Below are 20,662 nucleotides of genomic sequence, written 5' to 3'. Positions count from 1 at the left end.
GAGTGGAATGGTTGAAGTGGTGGCTCGCTTCTGGTGTCCTATGTGATAGGACTGTGCCGTTAAGACTTAAGGGTAAGTTTTATCGAGTGGTGGTTCGACCTGTTATGCTGTATGGGGCTGAGTGTTGGCCAGTCAAGAACTCCCACGTGCAGAAGATGAGAGTAGCATAGATGAGGATGTTGAGATGGATGTGTGGGTGTACCAGGCGAGATAGGATTAAGAATGAAGCTATCCGGGACAGAGTGGGAGTAGCCTCCATGGAGGACAAGATGCGGGAGTTGCGACTGAGATGGTTCGGACATGTTAGGAGAAGAAGCATTGATTCCCCTGTCTGGAGGTGTGAGAGGTTGTCCATGGAGAGTTTGAGAAGGGGTCGAGGTAGGCCTAAGAAGTACTGGGGAGAAGTGATTAGGCAGGACATGGCGCTGCTTCAGCTCACTGAGGACATGACCCTTGATAGGAGGGTGTGGAGGTCGAGGATTAAGGTAGAAGGTTAGTAGGTAGTTTATAGTGTTTACCGATAGGCTTAGTAGCGTGCATGTCCCTTCATATTCTTAGATTTTTGTTACGATATGTGATTTTGTTCGCCTCAGGTATTGTATTCCCTTGCTATTATTTGATACTACTTATCCTTTATCTCCCCTTTTTCTCTTCCATCTTTTTCCTTACTTGCTTCCCTCTTCCTCTTCTTGCCCTTCTTGCCTAAAGTCTATTGGAAACATCCTCTCTACCTGCATTAGGTAGGGGTAAGGTCTGCGTACAGATTACCCTCCCCAGACCCCACATGTTGGGATCAAACTGGGTTTGTTGTTATTGTTATTGTTTGTTTGGTATGCTTCATGTCTACTCATCTGTATGAATATGAGAGCATTGATCCAAGATTTAAAGAAAATCTCGATTACATTTCCTAACTTATCGTAAAATTTGACGACTAAAGTGATTGAACTAGAAGTATTTTATTAATTTATGTCAGTCCTCTAATTATGGTATTCATTATAAGCAATTCTCCGGTGATTTTCTGATTTAAATACTTATAATATCATAGTTATAAGTGTTGTTTTTCTTTTTTATTGTTATTATTGTTGTTGTTTCACTTGATTTAAATAAAATGATTTCCTTTTCTCTTTTGATAATAGGATTAAAATAACCTTAGTAACCTTTGAAGCGAGATATTTAAGATTATACCATATATCATAGTGCATCAAGAAGGCCATAGTTCATCTTACCTAAAACCTTGGCTAAATAATAGTAAATATATAACATGGCCCAGTGAAAGCAAATAATATCAAAATAGGATCTGACATATATTCCTTGATAGGAGCAGCATTCAATCCAAAAGAAAAATAATTTTCTTTTCCTTTTGATCGATTTCTATGGATAGTTCGTTTTTTTTTCTTTCTTTATACTTTCTGTTAGTAGAGGAAAAAAGTTTTGTCTCCAAGCAAATAAATATTTTATCTCTTCTATCTAAATTTGTGTTATTAAAATTTTCTTTTCTAAATTCACTAACTTACCGCGCGAAGCGCGGATAATTGTACTAGTTATATATACTAATTAGGATCCTTACAAGTCTATCAATCCCTAAAAAAAACCCCGACCCTTATCTATATATATATATATATAGATATAGGCCAGACGTTTTGTTTTTAATATTCAACGATGCATCTGAGTAAGTTATAAGTCGATGAATCAATTTCCAAACAGATATATTTGATGATAAATTATATATACTAATTAGGATCTTCACAAGTCTATCAATCCCTAAAAGAACTATAATAAATTTAAGAAAGAAAGATGTGGGATGCCTGAGAGCTTCTCTGGGACATGCCCATATAACTTATTGAATGAGAGGTCTAGCGATCCCAATTGGTTCAAATTTCCAATTGCAAGTGGAATTTGGCCAGTGAGAGCATTGTGCGATACGTTTAGAAGGTAAAGAGATTTAAGTTCTCTAACTGTCTCAGGGATTCTTCCTGGCACGGACATTTCTTGTCCCTTAAGAGTAAGAGTGACTGTATCCTGAGAAACAAATTTGTGAATGCAGTATTTCTCCAGTAAGATCGGATAATTTCTTCGTGATATTCATGTAATTTCACAAACTTAGAACCTGACTCTACTCATACGCTAAACGAAGACCGTGTGGTACACGGGTCGTCGATCCGTACAACATAGCTGGACATCAATCTTGACTCCACTCGACTTGACTTAACTTTCTAGTTAAGTCTAGTCTTTCGTTATTCCAACAAAAAGGACATATATAAGGAGAACAAACAAAGTTAATTAGTTGACTTAATTAGGGTAAGTCTTTTGATTATGACAAGTTTGAAATTGTCCTTTGTTTGACCAAAAGATATCAAAACCTTTTTTATTAAAATAATTTATGATAATAATGAGGTAAATCTTAGTCAAGTACAATAAACTCCAGATTTGAAGATGAATTGAAAAATAATAAGTAAAAAAATAAGAGTGATTAATCTTTATTGATGTTTGCACTATTTCGCGAGGTAGAGAGGTTGATCCATTATTCTTCCTTTTTGGAAAGAATTTGATGGAGAAGAATAAAGAGAGATAATCTCTATCTATCTATCTATCTATCTATCTATATATATATATATATATATATATATATATATATATATATATATATATATATATATATATATATATATATATATATATATTTTGGGATCGGGTCGTATTCTCTGGTTGATGTATCTTCACGCGGCCACCTTTTTGTTGTCACTTGAGTGTTACTTTCAACTTAACGTACACCATAGGTGCTTAGACTGAAGTTGGTCGTGATGTTTCTCGCTATCCGTCGCTTGGGCGGAGTTCCAGCAGAATCAACTACCGTGGTCAAATTTTGACCCATACATCCTATAATTTCATGTCGAACTGTAAACATATGTATAACCTACATATTTACTTACCCAAGTTTACATAAGAATATAATTTAACAGAAGGAAGGACAAGTAGATATTCTCTTACCGCTCAATTAAGAATTTTTAAGGATGAGATTCCTAGTTATCTCCCATGGGTGGTCTTGGCTGATTGATGGAAGAGAAATTGCCTTCAGTTTTCTCAAATAATCTATATCTATTTATATTATTATAAAAGTGGCTTTAACATAAAAGTTGAATTACCAAAATATCCTTCTTAAATCTATCTATTTATATCTATATCTATATTATTATAAAAGTGGGAACCCTTTGACATAAAAGTTGAATTGCCAAAATGCCCTTCTTAAAAACCTAACTAATCTAAATATAATATTCTAAAAAACAACCAAGCCAACGTTTCATGTTCTTTGTTAAAAGTCACAACCATTCCTTTTTGTATTCCATTCACAAAATGGAGGTGAAAAGCTACAATACCCTATACAAATGAGATCCATAGTGAAAAAAACGACAAGCTCATAGCCATACATTAGTTCGTAAGAGTTCTTTAGTTTTGCGCCCGAAAATAGAAATTAACAATGATCTTCACACACTATCCTCGACAAACAACGTCGTGAGACATTTTACGATAGAGTTTCAACGTGTTTAGGTAAAGAAGATTTCATCAATTTTCAAGGAAAAAATTTATATGTGTCAGTATCATTAGAAGTTTCGACATGTTCCATTATTTACAATGGTAGTTTGATTTTCTCATTCACATAATGTCCTTGTAGTTTTAATTAACTTTCTCTAATGGAAAAGGACCTTTCCTATATTTTTATTTTTTTTACTTATAAAGTATTTATTGGTGAACTTTATGTCTTTCTCTATACATACTACCTTGTTGAGATTCTTTTTAGATTGACTCTTCCAATTTCCAGTTTAATTGATAAACATAGAATAAAAACTTTTAATATATTTCTTGTTTGATATATGGTTTAGAGTGATTCGTCTTAAAATTTGTGGAAACTCGTGAATTATTTAATATTCTACCATTACAATAATAAAAATATTATGAATGATAGTATTGATATGTATTAAGCACTAAGTTGTTAAATTAAAAAAGTAAGTATGTGTACCTTGTCATGCTACTACCTTAAAAAAACAATAGTGCATAAGTTTGAGATACATGAATATAGTTTGTTATAAATGCATAATTTTTTAAAAGACGAATTATTTCGAAAATGGTTTGGTAATCTTCATATTTGTATTGCCGACAAACTACAGTTGCAAGAATTCTATTGACCAAAACTTGCAATCATTGAGCTTAATTAATTTTGAATTTTGAGATTTGAAATTTATTCAACCATAGATTTAGTTAAAATATCAAATCAATTTAGTTTCTCCGGCAGCCAATTAGTGATATGGTTTGTACAACATAATATGTAAATAAGTAAAAAAAAAATTTACATGTATCTAATTAAACTTTGATTGTTTATGTCCGTAGATTTAGACGATATTCAATTATTTTGATTTCGACAAATAAGTTAGTATTCGATGTTTCATATTGATTAATACTCATAGAAAATTATATTTTATTCTTTTCCTGCCTAATTATTAACTTGTATTTTAATAATTTTTTCATTTATAATTATCTATTTAAATCTTTGTATTGTGTACTGCATGAATTTGGTCATCACTTGTGTTGCAAGTGAATTCAGCGTTCCGAGACCTAAAAACCTCCTTTTTGCCCCACCTTGATTTACGTGCGTGGTCCGGATCTATATCCGGAAAGCCTTCTAGGTGAAAATATGAGAAATAGAAATTTTAGAGTTAAAAATTTCATTATGGTTGACTTTGGTCAATATTTTTAGCAAACGGACCCGGACCCGGATCCGTGTTCCGACGATCCCGGGAGGTCCGTAGTAAAATATGGGACTTGGGCGTATGCCCGGAAATGAATTCTGAGGTCCCAAGCCTTAAAATTCAATTTTTGAAAGAAATTATTTACTGAATTATCTAAGAAATAAAGAAAAGAATTAATGTTTGAGACCATTGTTATTGGACCGTATTTTGATTCCGGAGTCCGGTACAAATTTGTAACTTTAAAGATGTAACTTGAATGTTTAAGTGAAAGTAACTTTATTACTACAAATTTTGCCGTTTGTTTAGGGCCAGGATGATTCTGCAGGACACGTTAAATCAACATATATTGTCTAGTCCCTTTTGACAGGTTCTTACGTTGTCTTCCACTAAAGAAAGAGGAAGTTTAACACAGAATTAAAGAGGAAAAGGACATAAGATGCCAACATGTGGAAAGTTCTTGGAACGTTACGTACGTAGTTCAGACTTCAGAGAATATTTAGGCAGGGTATTCATTAAGAGAATGTTAATTTTAGTTCTTCTTCGCAAGGTTTTGTTCGATAATAACTTTGTTTTATTGGACGTAAAGTATATCTAAGAGTAATTAGTTATCTTTTATAGGAACTATTTACGAGTAAAACACATATCTTCAACTGTTTGATAATAGTAGAAATTTACATACTATTCTCTTATAAGTAACTCGTTCAAATAATTTTTACAGCGTCGAGCAATATTGAACTTAAACTCCAGCTTATATTATACGTTTTCTAAGTCTCCGATGCTCAGTCCAAGTTGAAGCTTGGGCCATCACTTTCAAACCTATACCAAAAACCAATATATATATACAACCTGAACTTGTTGCATGATATTCACCCAAATAGCATAAACAAACAAACAATAGACTTCATTACTAGACTTTCTACTAATTCCCTTCGTATCTATCTGCTCAAATATAATGTCTCTTGGCAAAAAGCTAACCAATGGCACAACTCACACTACCTGCAGCAACCATTTGCCCAAACGCATAATCCTAGTCCGACATGGTGAATGTTTAGCAAATACTGACATTAACGTCTACGGAACAACCCCAAATCACAAAATTGAACTGACCCAAAAAGGGATTGAGCAAGCCAAGCAAACTGGCTCCCTCATCAAGAAACTGATCACTTCTGAAAATGCTGTTGAATCTAACAATTGGAAGGTCTTCTTCTATGTTTCACCTGCAGAGCGCACCAGAAGGACGTTGAGAGAGATCGGCCAGTCGTTCCCGAAAAGGAAAGTGATGGGAGTGAAGGAAGAGTACAGGCTCAGAGAATTGAGTTTTGGTAACTATCATGACCCTGCAAGTATTGCAAAGGTTAAAGAGGAACGAGTGACGTACGGGAGGTTTTATTATAGAGTTACTGGAGGTGAAACTGGGGCTGAAGTTTATGACCGCATATCAAGTAAGTTCTCTTTTAACCAATTTTAGAACAAAATCGGACTATATTAGATCTTTTTTAATTAAAGTTTAAGTATTCTAAAAGTAAGTTGTAATTTTCCACTTTCCTAGTTATTCCCTCCATTCACTTTTTGTTTGTCACATTTCACTTTTCTAGACTCAATTTGACTAATATTTAAAATTAAATTGAATTAGATTTTTTTAATATCTTAAAAACAAAATTCAAATATTTGAAAACTAGACGAAAAGTATGATTCATCTCATATCAATATGGTGAAAAAATATATGTTAAAACCTAGTCCAAATAAGTTATTATTCCCTCCGTTTCAGTTTATATGAACCTATTTTGTTTTTGGTCCGTTCAAAAAATAATGACTCATTTCTAAATTTGAAAATAATTTAGATTAAACTTACAATTATAACCTTAATGGGAAGTTTTTCTAACCACACAAATACTCTTCTCCCTTTTTAACTTGTCTAGAACTACAAATAAGTCTTTATTTTTCTTAAACTCTGTGTACAATCAAACAGATTTACATAAATTGGAATAGAGGAAAGGGAGTATATGTTACCTTGAGCATTCATTTGGAGTGGATATTAAGTAAACTCGAATTTGATTTGACTAGTGAAGAAAATAATCTGTTTGACTTTTCTTCATTTCTAAGCTCAGAAGGTCTTCCTCCAGTGTCTCTAGCCACCTACGTAAGAAAAAGTTACAAAAAAAAAAAAAACAAGAGGAATCACACTCCTCTCTTCTGCTAGTAATTAAAATTAGGAGGTGGTAAAATACCTTTTAAGTTATATATACAGATAATTTTGTAGTATTTTAGTCTGTTTAGCTGGTATTATCTTTTATTAGGTTATGAATTATATAAATACTTTTTAACAGTACTCATCAGAGGCGGATCTAGGATTTAAGTGTTATACCTTGCATCCGCCTCTGGTACTCATGCTTAAGATTTAAACTCATACAATTAATAAAGTGCAGGTTTTGTTGAATGCTTAAGGAGGGACATAGAGATGAAGAAGTTTTGTGAGGATCCATCTCAAGAGACCAACATCATAATTGTTACACATGGACTGAGCAGTCGCATCTTTCTAATGAAATGGTTCGAGTGGACTATTGAGCAGTTTGAGGATCTTAACAGGATGAGAACTTGTGAATTTCAAGTGCTGCAATTAGGGCAGGGAGGGGAATACAGCCTAGCATTTCATCACGACGATAAGAAGCTCAAGGAATGGGGATTATCCCTTGACATGATAGAGGATCAGAAACGTAGAGCTTATGGCCCTATTCTTAATTCTCTGGAACTTTGTGATTTAGTATATCCTTACATGGATTGCTTTGCACAAGATTCAGATGAAGAGAATACTATTATCTAGTCCTTTTAAGGATATCTCTACTGATGGAGTAGCTCTATATTATACTTATGTAAACAATAAGATTTTTAACAACTAAAAGTCTCTCTCTTTTTTGTCTTTTTCTTTTTTCCATTTGCTATGTCTCTCTCTCTCTCGCTGGCATCAGGTATGGTACTAAATTTTGTTTCAAGATCCTAATTCAATCTGATACTCTAGTGACACCAAATAGTAACCTGGAATCATGCATTTATTACGTTTAAGGCGTGTATTAATTCTCCAAACCATTCAAAAATATAAGTTTATCACAAAGTAAAAAAATAAAGTCGGTATATTTTGCAAGTAAATATTTTATTTTTTTTCCCTAAGTTTATGTTTCAGACTAGTGAATTTATTCGCGGTTCGCGCGATAATAAGATACAATCATAAATTGAAATGATCTTTTCTGAAAATGCAATTGGGATAGAAGAGATAAATAATTTCTTACAATATACATATATAGATAAATTTATTCCAGAGTTGGTTAAATCATCAATAAATATTTTCAGTGATATCTATACTTCAAGCAGCATACATATTGTTGCAGTTGGTTATGAGGGCATTCCTCAAACAATATATGTAAAGCTTATATGTATTTATAAATTAAATTAGCTCTTTTGTTTCTAAAAAGTGAAAAGGAAGTTTCAATAAAAAATTGTAATATTATTTTCAGAAATAATAATACATTCCCGTAATTTATGTTTTATGCATATTTAAGTTTAATTATTTAAAATATTTTTGAAAGTTTCCGCTATTGAAAAAAGAAGTAAAAATAACACGGGCTAGATAGTTTTCAGACTGGTCATTCAAAACTAACCAGTGTTTGCAAAGTCATATAGTCACTGTTTTGCTGCAACACGGAAAGCTCCAGCATTATATACTGGAGATCGGTACATCTGTGTATGAACTTCCAGCATATTATGCTGGAACTCCAATACAAGGAGAGTTTCGGTATAATATGCTCCAATCTCCAGTATATTATGCTAAACTGGTATATTATACTGGAGTATTTTTCGGATTTTGAACAGTATTTTTTTCAGATTTATCTTTACATGAAAAGTGGCTAAATTTCGGTTACTTTTGAAACTGTAGCTATTTTTGAATGACCACTTGTAAATCAAACTATTTTTGAATTTCTCCCGAAAAAGATGGAAGAGGATATGTGAAATAAAAAAGAGAAAGAAATATAACAAAATAAATCTGCACTCATCATAGGCAAGTACAATTACTTGTTTGTTCTTTTCTTTTTTTTGTACCCTTTTTTATATTTTTTTCTTGTTCTTCAACTGTTCCCTGGTTAATACTCCCTCCGTTCCAATTTATATGAACATGTTTGACTTGGCACGAAATTTAAGAAAAAATGAAGATTTTTGAAATTTGTAGTCCTAAACAAGTCAAAAAGGAGCTCAGAGTATTTATATGGTTATAAAAGCTTTTCATTAAGGGTAGAATGGTAAGTTTAAGCTTTAAAAATATCCAATTCATATTGAACATCACTATATCAAGAACCGATACATACATAGAAGTATTAGTAACACTGATTTAGTTTAATTTACTGAGAATACTTAAAGTTGTAGTTTCACATTCTTATTGTGGAAATGACCCTCTTCATGTAATATAGGTATGAGCAAACGTAAAAACTTGGTGAGCATGGATTTTCATAGTAGCAAGCTACTCTTTTGAAATCATTTATTTATAAAAATTACCAAGTTCCTCATGAAGTAACATACCTTTAAAAAGAAAAGCACTATCAGCTCCTAGTCTTTTACTCCTTTTCTTTTTTTCTAATTAATTTTTACAATTTCAACACCACATCCATTTAAATAGAGTTCCATGTAAAAAATGGGGAGGAGAGTCTTTTAGAAGGAGACAAGGTTATCCAAACAACGTAACTCCCATTTCATCCAATTTTTTGCAAAATTCTTAATATTTTGTTTCTTACTCTACTATCTTAACACTGTAGAACTATTTGTATAAAATTGATCTGTAGGGGGAGCATAATCCAAACAATAAAAATATATAATACAAGTAAATATAATATGACAGATAGAAAATAATATGAAACAACCATATGTAGGATTTTGCAATAAAGGGAATACTGGTACATACGCTTCACTCAAAGCAAATGTCTTATCCGACGCAAGAAAAAGAAGAAAAAATAATAGGAAAAAAAAAGAGAGAATAAAAACTAAGTAGAGCCATCTCATCTCTCAAACAATAATTATCATGGAAAATACTCATTTTTCTAAATAAAAGGACATGAATAATAATAGTAACGAAATAGTTCAACAAAAAGTGAAGCATACAATGAAAGTGTGTAACATAGAAATCATTCAACTAAAGTTGAAGCATAAAATGAAAGCGTGTAATATACTCTATTTGAAATTATTTGCTTTGAGATCAGTTGCATCAGCGAAATACTTGCTTATGAAGGTTATACACTACAAAAGAACAGGCCATTAGCATGGAAAATTAGCGTGGGACTTCCCTAGCTAATATAAGCATTTAGCTAGGGATGTACCTAGAAAAGTCCTATTTTCATGCGAACGTTTTCGATTAAAAATATAGTCACAAAATAGCTAAGAATCAACTAGGGACTATTCCTTACTAAATGATAGCTACAGATTTTTCCTAGCCAAATTTATAGCTAATATTTAGCGAAAATTCTAACTTGGCGCTAAATTTATTTTTCCAAAAGAGCGTAGTTTAGCTAGGGACACAGTTCGTAGCGCATCCCTAGCAATGCGCTAGCTAGGAAAGTCTCCTTAGCTAATCTATAGCCAAATATTAGCGGGAATCCTATTTTGACGCTAAAATTTTTGCGGAAGATTTGTCTTTTAGCTAGGATTACATTCTGTGGCTAATCCCTAGCTAAAAGGTACTACAAATGTTTCCTTTTAGCGGGAAGTTAAATATGGCGCTAATCTTTTTTGTCAATTTTGGTTGTTTAGCTAGCAATGAATCCAAGCTAGTCTCTATCAAATTATTATTATAATTTTTATTAATTATTATTATTATTATTAATTACGGTCTTTGGACTTTTGGTTGAAATCCCTAAACTAAAGGCAGCCGTTTCCTTAAATTTGTAAAGATAGGCTTAATAATTAAAATCTTTAGTAATCTTATTTTAGTTGGACTTTTGGTTGAAATCTCTATACTAAAGGCAGCTGTTTCCTTAAATTTGTAAAGATAGGTTTAAAAGTTATAATCCTTAGTAATCTTATTTTAGTAGAATTACAGTATCTCAATTCCTTTAAATCCGCTAAACACCCACGCACTCTTCCACGTCTCTTCATCTTTATAAATCCTCAACTATCATCTTCCAATTCAGTGGAGAAAGAACTCATATTATCGTTGCCGCTTGTAAGCTTCCGTGAAGGTAAGAATTTCTCTTATACCTAAAGCATTTGTGCAAAGAGGTTTGTTGTGAGATACAGAGGTTGTTTGCGGTAGACCCTCGGCTTAGGATAAAAGAATATTGCAACTGCTTATATAAACTATTGCAACTGCTTATATAAACTATCAGAACTAAGCTTACAATGCAAAACAGCGAGACAGCGGATCTTGAGTGATATATGGTATTGACTGCAATAGTGTCAACTTAATGGATCTTGAGTGAGGTATGGTACTAACTACATAATAGTGTTAGCTTGGTCCATTAAGGTTCATTATTTGGCTTCCCAGCAAGTACTACAGTGTAGAATGGATAATATCTGGACATCACCAATAACAACCCCTAGAAACCAGGAAATCAGGTGCGATATCCAAGAGGATTACGTGAACTTCAGGTTTTTATTTGTTTTGATTATGTGATCAAGACAAAGATCTTCAACAGAGATGTACATGAAATTACATATCTTTACGGAAAACTTATTGTCACATGCATGTTTTCCTTACGATGAGTGGATGAATGTCTTTGAACTAGTCGGAAGTAAAAGATCAGTGATCATTTGGATAACTAAAAGTGAGTTAGATTCAATAGACTACTATGGAAGTTCTCTTATTAGTGACTAATATATTAGTATATCACACCATTTTTTTAATGTGATCTGACTAGATGTGTAACTTAAGACATTAGTATGACCATTTTTTAGTCATAAACATGGTAATTAATTTTCTTTTGAGTATGTTAACTGAACACACACACGAAGATGCACACTTGTATAAGTTATGTGCATGTTAAATGTATAAACTAAAGCTGCAGGAGAGCTATCAATTATGTGCTAGATATGCCTATAGGGGTCCTTTTCTTCTGTCCCAAGAATGTTCTTTCATTACAAAACAATCTTGACTGCTTCACACCAATCTATTCTATGTAACTTTTCTATTCTATGTAATAACTAATTACTATAATTCTTTTCAGAATACATTTACAGATATTATTAAGGAGAAGATAGGTGAGACTTCAACTTCAAGGGATGAAGAAGGTTTTGAAGTAGGTGATGAAGAGATGGAAAGAAACATGGCAACAAATGGAGATGGGGAAGGAGAAAAACTAGCGAAGAAACTATTGTGGATTTGTTGAAAACTATACCATATGAGCAACTATTGAAAACATGGATTGAAATAGTTGGAGGCGCAAAAAAAAAGAAGAATATATGGTCTTGGTCCCAAAAATTGTCTTCTGGCAGATTCACTGGACACTAATTGTGCATCCTCTAGTGCTTTTAATCCTCCAAATGTTCCTACTCAACAAGTTTTTGAAACACCCGAATTTCAACAACTTCTTGATCGTACAATGGAGCAACGGATGGAGAACATGTTGGCACGAGTGCAAGCAGATATTCGGGAGGATATGCAAGAAGAAGTAAAAGTTGCGGCTCGTGCTGTCGTGCGTGAGATGCTTGGTTTACCTTCTCAACCACCACCAAGCGGCTCTGGTTGTCCCCCATCTTAGAATAGTAGACTTTATGTTATTAATTATTTAAGTTAAGACATGTTTTATTTACCAATAGACATATATATACTTCGTTGTTCTAGGATTAATAGTACTATGATTATGCTTACGTTCAAATTAATGAATTTAATTGCTTATTTCGTCTCATGTCGAATTATATAGAAAATTACATTCGTATTTCATCATTAATAATATAGGAATTATTCCTAGGATATTTATCAAATTAGCTACCAAATTAGCTATAGACAAAAATCCTACTAGTAATCTAGCTAGAACGTTTGTAAGTTTAGCCAGGGTTATTCCTAGCTATGTTGTAATGAAATCAACGATCACCAGGAAAAATTTGCTTGGAATTTAGCTAGCCTAGTCGTAGCAAATATTAGCATGGAATAAGTCCCTAGCTAATAGCCTAGCTACGCTTCAACAAAGTCAACATTGACCAAACAAAGTTTGCATGGAATTTAGCTACCACATGTCCTAGCTAATGATTGCGAGGGATTAGTGCCAAGCAAATATCCATAGCTATATTAGCAACGGATAACATAATTTTCTAGCAAAAATTTAACTAAGAGCATATTAGCTACGGAATTTAGCTAAGGTCAATTTCCTAGCTAAAGCGAAGTTAGCTAGGATCTTGGTAAGTTAGCTAGGATTTTGATTCCTAGCTAATGTCATGTTCTCTTGTAGTGTTAAACTAAAAAGTAAAAGCCTGAGATCCTTAGGATATATATATATATATATATATATATATATATATATATATATATATATATATATATATATATATATATATCAAGGAGATACTTGCCCCTGTTTCTCAAACCTAACAAGAGTAATATCCATGACTGCTTGTAAAATTTATGGTTCTTGATCAATCTGAAAACCTTTAATCCAATGTTCATATCATTTTTGTTCTTCAACCACCAATGCACAAAGATAACAATACCGGGGACATATATATGGTCCCCGAAAAGCACTTTCTTCTCTGTTTTTTTGCTTTTGGACAGTAACAGTCGATTTCAATTTGTAACAGAAAAACCTCATTATGGAATCATTATGATGAATTAGGTGCTTTTTAAATATAAAGAAATTGAAATGGTTATCAATAAATGTCGAAACCGTTGCTTTGTCAGTCTCCTTCTTAGTAAGAGTTGTAATTGAGCTTGATTTTGTTAAGATTTAATACTATTTGTGTAGTTATGGAATTTCAATTAAAACCTTAAATTATTCAATTTATAACTCATTAAACAATTGGGGGTTATGGAGTTAGAAAAGTCACAACCCTCAATGAAGAGGTGTGAGTTATGGATGTAAATTTTAAAATAAGATAAATGATTAAAATGAACGGAAAAGGTCAAAAAATTAAGGAAAAAGATAAATAGGATTCCTGTACTATGTGAGGTGTCACCTCATCTTGTCAAGTCCGTCCTTTGTATATAGAGAGAGATAGATGAGTATGCAAAATGTTAGATGTCTTAAATTCACTGAGTCTCATTAATAGAATGCTTTACTAGGTACTTTTTTCACTTATTGAACCGCAGCTCAACTCCTTATTCCAATAAAGAAAATGGAGTACTCCCTCCGATCCAAAATAAGTGATTTTTTAGTTTTTTTTTTGTGGTCCAAAATAAGTGATTTTTCCAGATTTCAAGAATGAATTAATTATTTTCTTCCTACATTGTCCTTGGAGTAAATAGTGTTGAAATATGTATTAGGAGTATTTATGTGAGATAGTAAAGGTTAATATGGTCAATTCCATTGCTAATTAATGCTAAAAGGTGGATTTCTTAATCTGTGTGAAAACATCCAAAAAAATCACTTATTTTGGACCGGAGGGAGTAACATTTTGGGTTGGATTTTAATCCCACAATCTAAATTCTCTGTGAATTGTGATCTATTAGTGTAAGGACTTCTTTGGATCATGACTTCACTTAACATGGACCTGACAATCTATGAATGGAAATTCTGTCACCTATGCTCACCGGACGTCTGTCGAAATGCCTGAACAGCTTTCTGGTCACGAAATACGGTACTTGCCGGCTTAATATAATGACATGCTTCGCGATAACTATGATGCATTTCAATTAGCACATTGCACTTTTCTGAAAAGCTGCTTTATAGGTTTTTATCAAGAATTTATTGATCTAGCCAGCAACAAACAAAAAACACTACTATAAATAACGGGGAAGCAATGTTCATTTGCAATTAATCTAATTGGGAATGAAATAGTCATGAGGCATCCCATGGTCGCCGTAGCTGCCAATGGAAATGCGTCCATTCAGCTACACGTAATGAGATGTGTTATGATATAAAAAGAACTGAAAGCCTTTAATCATCTGCGTGAACTTGGAACTTGGCTGTGAGATTTCCCTGCTTTCTTCTTCCAATATAGTTTGCTAATGCTACTAGTACGTCCTTTCTTTTTATCAACCATGCTAAACAACCAAAAAGTTAGTCCATCAACCAGCTTGTTGTAACATTCTCTCCGTCCTTTGGAAACCAAGAGCGGTAGAAATATGATTGTCATACCCACTGCAAAGCCTAATCCAGCGGCTACATAGCTGTCAGCCCTGCTAATCATTTGCTCGTCTTCAGATGCTGGCTGCACAGGTGCTTCTACTCTGTCCTTATTGCAAGCTCTGTTCATTGGGAAGCCGCACAATCCCTTGTTTCCCATGAATGATTTATCATCAAATGTTTGAATTTGGTTGCCTCGAGGTATCTTCCACAAGTTCATTGTATGATAAATTTAAGAACGAAAGTTGTGGGATGCCTGAGAGCTTCTCCGGGACATGCCCATTTAACTTATTGAATGAGAGGTCTAGTGATCCCAGTTGTTTCAAATTTCCAGTTGCAGGGGAGATTTGTCCACTGAGAACATTGTGCGACAAGTTTAGAAGATAAAGAGATTTGAGTTCTCCGACTATCTCAGGGATTCCTCCAACGAAACTGTTGTTCAAAAAGTCAATTGAGTTGAAGGTAAACCAAATCTTTGGCGCGGACATTTCTTGTCCCATAAGAGTAAGAGTGACAGTATCCTGATAGTAAATCTCTACTTGTGCGCTTGAATCATCTCCAAAGAAAATTCTATTGGCAGCATATAGGTGATCAACACGTGATATCGCGGAGTCCACCTTCATAGATTCCAGATCCAAGAATAAGTTTCTTGGAAGAATGCCGCTAAAATTATTGGAAGCTAGGTCAATGATTTGGAGAGCAGGCCAGGTGTAATTGACCCCAGAGCAATCAATGTTGCCATTGAAATTATTGAAGTGTAACACAAGTACATGGAGATAGGACAACCTTCTCAACCAACAGGAAAAGGTATCACTTATCTTGTTGCTCCCCACGTTTAACACCTTTAGATTGCTGCAATTGGATAAAGACCGAGAAATCTTCCCTTCCAAGTGATTATGGCTTAGATATATTGTCTCCTAGCGACACTCCTCTGAAAAGTTGCCAGACATATTACCTCTGATATTGTTTCCTCCAAGGTTCAGTACTGTCAGGCTTTGTTTAGCTAAGCATGATGGTATACTTCCATTCAAACTATTGCTGGACAAGTCAAGTACTTCAAGATTGGTCGCACTGCATATTGAAGAAGGGATAGCACCACTGAGTTTGTTATTTGCAATGAGAAGAACAGGCATTTGAGAGGTGATTGCTGAATAAAACCATCAAATTTATTGCTAGACAAGTCCACATATAGTGCTGTAGGTGGTGGTAATGGAACTTCACCGGTAAGCAGGTTTGCATGAATATCAAAGCAATTTAGAAAGCCAACTCTAAAGGGTGCTTGTAAATGTGTGAATTGATTTAAATGGCTCTCTCTGTGAAAAGTTCCCCATATCCAGCTTGGTGTTTCACCTCTGATTTGGTTGTTCGATAGATCCAGCAATTCCAACCCAGTTTGACTTGACCTGGATATTAAGTAGAGAGAAAAATAGTACTAATAAAGAGACCACATTCTAAAAGCTCAATTCTAACTCTTGTAGCATGAATACAACTCTCACCTGCCTAGTGCCGAGCAGGTTCTTGTTGAAATGCTTCTTCGAAGTTGAACTGAGGTAATACTATTTTCCTTTTTGGCTTCTGACAATGCTATGCTTTGGTTTACTTTTTAAGAGCGTTACATGAATATCCATTAGGACATTCTTTCTCTACTTGCTGCAATAAAAGTTTTAAGCTGCTTCTTTAGATTGATTTTTCTACAAATCATTCACTTTCAGGGGAAAAACGTGCTGGTGCCGGTTTTACTTTGACTAAGTCAGTATAGTAGTTATCAGGTTCGTTATGACTATTGCCGCCCAACCTTTCATCACCCCTGTTGAATTTTCATGTTCGAAATCTTTAATCAGTTACCACCACATATTGGCCCACAATTTTTTTCGCATGGTCCAAGTCTATAGGTCTTAACCCTGCTATGCTGTTTTTACTTTTTAGAGTTGGCATAGACAAATCAAGAATATATGCAATGAGCACACTTGCATCTACTATATCAATCTAGGACTATAAATATGAATAGAGAAAAAATTATTTTCTAGACTTTGAAGACAAGTACATGAAAAACATCACTTTCTCTGCAAATAACTAAATACATCAGTTAAGCTTTGTTCTTCATGTGCATTTTACGAAAACACTAATATTTCCATGTGCATTTGTTATACAAAAACAGCCTACTTTAAGGCCACAACATCCACATATATGTTCATTTGTGGATATTCTACGAGGTAACAAAAAATACAACATCCAGACTTTACAAAGTAGCTACGCAAAAACCACCAAAAGCTTTAAAGCTTATCATTGATAATCATTCACACCATAGTCTACGAAAGAATTTCATTCTCTTTACATCGTGAGTAATTCCCATCGCAGCCTTGACTCGCTGATCCGAGTTGTATAATCTAAAAGCTGGGGATCCAAGGATAGAAAAGATCTTACCATGAATATCAAATACGTCATGCTCCCCTAACTTGTCAATTAAAATACCCATTCCCCTTAATTTATGTCTTCAATTTCAAAATTTCAGTGTTAGAAGTTAAAAAAAGAAAAACAGAAAAAAAGAGGCACTACATCATTCAAGACAAATCAAAGAATTTCTTATTGATTGGTAAAAAAGAAAGGCATACAGTAAGAAGAGGGTATTAACCACTGTACATACAATACGATATTTGAGGGCCTACCCAATAGATCAAAGTACAATACTCATTGCTTGTTCGAATCTCATCAGCAAAGATAAAGTGTCTCAGATTGGACAGAGCAAAACAAATACTACTTGGTATTTTAGTAGTCCACTATGTTATTAGCATGCAACTCCAATAAATGCCTTAGACCATCTCTAAACCGTCCATAAACCTTGGAACGGTGCCTTTCTGCTGCAGCTGTATGATGATTTGTGGCGAACTTGAACTCTGGAAATACAAAACCCTTTTTGCTGAAGAAAGTATCAATCATATTCTTCGACGCCTCAGGTGTCAATCGAAATCCATCCCAATGTATATGCGAAGCCCTATCTGAACATGCTACAGCTCCTTTCTCTCCACACTGCCTCAGAGGATCAAAGTTAAACGGACCGCTTCCAGTACTACCGCAACAAACCTTCATCAACGTCTCTGTCTTGAATCCCAAGAATGCATGATTGCGTAGAACCGCCATAAACGCCTTGTAATAATCTGCATATATGATCTCAACTTCGGGGTACTTCAATCGCAGCTCCTCCAACGCTTGCCATAGATGATCATTGTGCAATGTTGCGAACAAATTTAGTCCTTTGTGACATTTAATTTTCCTGCTATTGTCGTCTTCGGGAAACATTGTTCGAAAACCTGGAAGGCAACCCATGGGAATAATTCCAGAAACCACAAAGTGTTTGGCCTCTGCATCTTTGATCAGTTGTTCGATAGAACTCTTGATTGTATCCACAACATCAGGGACAAGCTTGGACACTTCGGAAATAGATTTTGTATGCAAAAGAGAGTGCTTATAATCATTAAAACCAGGCTGATCCATATAGATGATAGCTTTTTGAAGAACCTTGTTTCTGCCGCAGTCATGAAAAGAGAAGCAATCCTTATAGAAGAGTTTCATAAAGGCGGAAATCTGCGAGTGATGAGACTGCTGAGGCGCCGGGATGCCATTCTTGATGAAGGAAAAGGGACTCATAACTGTTGCTCCAGGCGTCATGAAACTAATACCGGACTCGAACTCAACGCCTTCGTTGGTGTAATGTTGTAGAGAAGGCAGACCAAGTACAGCAGCTAAATGATCAGAAGTAGAAGCAGAGTTGCTGTCTCCAAAGCTGTAAATGGAATAAAAAGGGGAAGATTGTTCCTGCGCCTTAGCGGAAGAAGCAGCAAAAATGATTAACAGCAAGATGAGGAAGAAACAGTGGTTGGTAAGGGAAGCCATTGAAGGAGAAGAAACAACGATCATAAGCAGAAGGCACGGGAAAACTTAGTTTAGGTTACTGGTAGTATTTATAGAGGTAAGCTCATCCGTGGAGTTTAAGCAATGTTACAGAAACCTAGTAGTAATAGGAAAAATTCTGACTGCGGCAAATTTCCATATATGCTTTATTTTCTTACTTTTGCTTCAAGTTTCTATTAGAGAAACGCTTAAATTTGCTTGATTAAAAGGCCTACGGTTTAAGCTATGTTACAGTCTTACAGAAACCTAGTATATTTTTCGCTTGATGTTTCCATATTCAGTTTTGAAGCAGAATTTAAAACTATGAGGTAACTTTATTAAAGGGGAAAAGACCGGAGTACCGATAAAAGTGAAACTATTTACCCTGTCCTACCCATTAAAGAATTTTACCCACTAAATAATTACAATCTCCTACCCATTTAATAAATAAACAGGAATATCAAAATAACTACCCCACGCTTAATGCCCTGCCTATAAAAACGCAAAAGCTGCTCAAAATTTTAGAAAATCAGCGCACAAAATTGAGATTTCCATTGATATTCCCTAATTTGAAGATCACTAAGTGTGAAAAAATAGATCGAAGATGTTGATTCACATCTTCTTTTCGGATTTTGATTTCGCTGTTGTTTTCAGATTTTGATTTCGCTGTTGTTTTGATTTTGATTTCGGAGCTAAACTTCTGAATTTTAGCTGAAAATTCTAATCTAGGTTTGGAGATCTGGAGATCTAGAGGTTTGATTTCGAAAAATCTGTTGCAGCTATATACTGTTGAAATTTCGAACACTTTTGATTTCGAACATTGTTGATTTCGAACACTGTTGAAATTTGCATTGTTGAGATTCAAGACATAAAAGTGATTATAACTTCAGAATCATGGAAAATATTCCAATTCTGCTGCACCATAGTGGAGAATGGGATGATAACAATAATTTCATAAATTTTCATGTTGATGCAATTCTAATAAAGACCTCTTGGAAATTTGAACAACTTCTCAGAAAAATTGCAAAGCAACTGCAAAAGGACAGTAAAACAATAGTTATTCAGTATGCTATTGCTCAAGGATATCCACCAATTACAAGTTGCAGCGATATGAGTGTTAGTGTTTACATGGAATTGAAAAAATCAAGTGCAGGGATGACAACACTTCCCCTGTGTGTGTCGTTTGCTAAAAACATTATAGCTGCAAGCACCTCCAGTTTCGATGTTGCTCAAATTTCATCAGAAATTGCACAATTTGAAAGCACTGATATGATTACTACGTTTGATGTGCAAGAAGGAGATGACGCCATTTTAGAACTTGATGATGCAAACATCATAACTGATCAATTTCATCAAAATGTTGAAAAGGGACAAATTTATGAAGACAAGAACCTGTTGGCTCTCGTTATGAAACAGTATGCTGTTAGAGAAAAATGTCAATATCGGGTTCATAAATCATGCCCAAGAAGGTCCGTCTGCATGTTTTCAAGTAAAAAACTATGTGATACCTATATAGTATATAAGTATGCTAAATCAGTATACTATGCGAGTATGGAATTGTATTGGTTTGTCTGTGTTTTTAATCAGTGATACCGGTATAGTATATAAGTATGTTATATCAGTATACTATGCGAGTATATAACTGTATTAGTTTGTCTTTGTTATTATCAGTAAAACATAATACCAATATAGTATATATGTATGCTAAATCAGTATACTATGTGAGTATAGAATTATGCTGCTTTGTCTATATTTTTTATCAGCAAAATATGATACTGATAC

At 34.1% G+C, this 20,662-nt stretch overlaps 2 protein-coding genes across 2 annotated transcripts; one reads left to right on the top strand and one right to left on the bottom strand.

The window, feature by feature from the left end:
* The first annotated feature begins 5,591 nt into the window (after positions 1-5,591).
* Positions 5,592-7,657, top strand: LOC107763996 (phosphoglycerate mutase-like protein AT74H). The gene is made up of 2 exons (XM_016582519.2): positions 5,592-6,184; positions 7,169-7,657. Exons 1-2 carry the CDS (start codon positions 5,695-5,697, stop codon positions 7,561-7,563), a joined length of 885 nt encoding a protein of 294 aa, XP_016438005.1. The 5' UTR covers positions 5,592-5,694; the 3' UTR covers positions 7,564-7,657.
* A 6,816-nt stretch (positions 7,658-14,473) lies between these two features.
* Positions 14,474-19,105, bottom strand: LOC142161855 (acetylajmalan esterase 2-like). Its single transcript, XM_075217681.1, has 2 exons — positions 16,489-19,105; positions 14,474-16,395 (listed from the first exon to the last, which is right to left on the bottom strand). Exon 1 carries the CDS (start codon positions 18,905-18,907, stop codon positions 17,759-17,761), a length of 1,149 nt encoding a protein of 382 aa, XP_075073782.1. The 5' UTR covers positions 18,908-19,105; the 3' UTR covers positions 14,474-16,395; positions 16,489-17,758.
* Positions 19,106-20,662: the final 1,557 nt, after the last annotated feature.

The sequence above is a fragment of the Nicotiana tabacum genome, chromosome 7 (assembly GCF_000715075.1).
Source record: "Nicotiana tabacum cultivar K326 chromosome 7, ASM71507v2, whole genome shotgun sequence".
In the NCBI taxonomy this organism is placed as follows: Eukaryota; Viridiplantae; Streptophyta; class Magnoliopsida; order Solanales; family Solanaceae; genus Nicotiana; species Nicotiana tabacum.
This window is presented reverse-complemented; position numbering and strand designations above follow the sequence as displayed.

What these genes read in the sequence shown, in the direction of transcription:
- LOC107763996 (XM_016582519.2), top strand. Translation starts at nt 5,695, where the DNA reads ATGTCTCTTGGCAAAAAGCTAACCAATGGCACAACTCACACTACCTGC. An exon ending in AGTTTATGACCGCATATCAA is followed by an intron (nt 6,185 to 7,168) that starts GTAAGTTCTCTT and finishes AATAAAGTGCAG; the next exon opens with GTTTTGTTGAATGCTTAAGG.
- LOC142161855 (XM_075217681.1), bottom strand. Translation starts at nt 18,907, where the DNA reads ATGATCGTTGTTTCTTCTCCTTCAATGGCTTCCCTTACCAACCACTGT.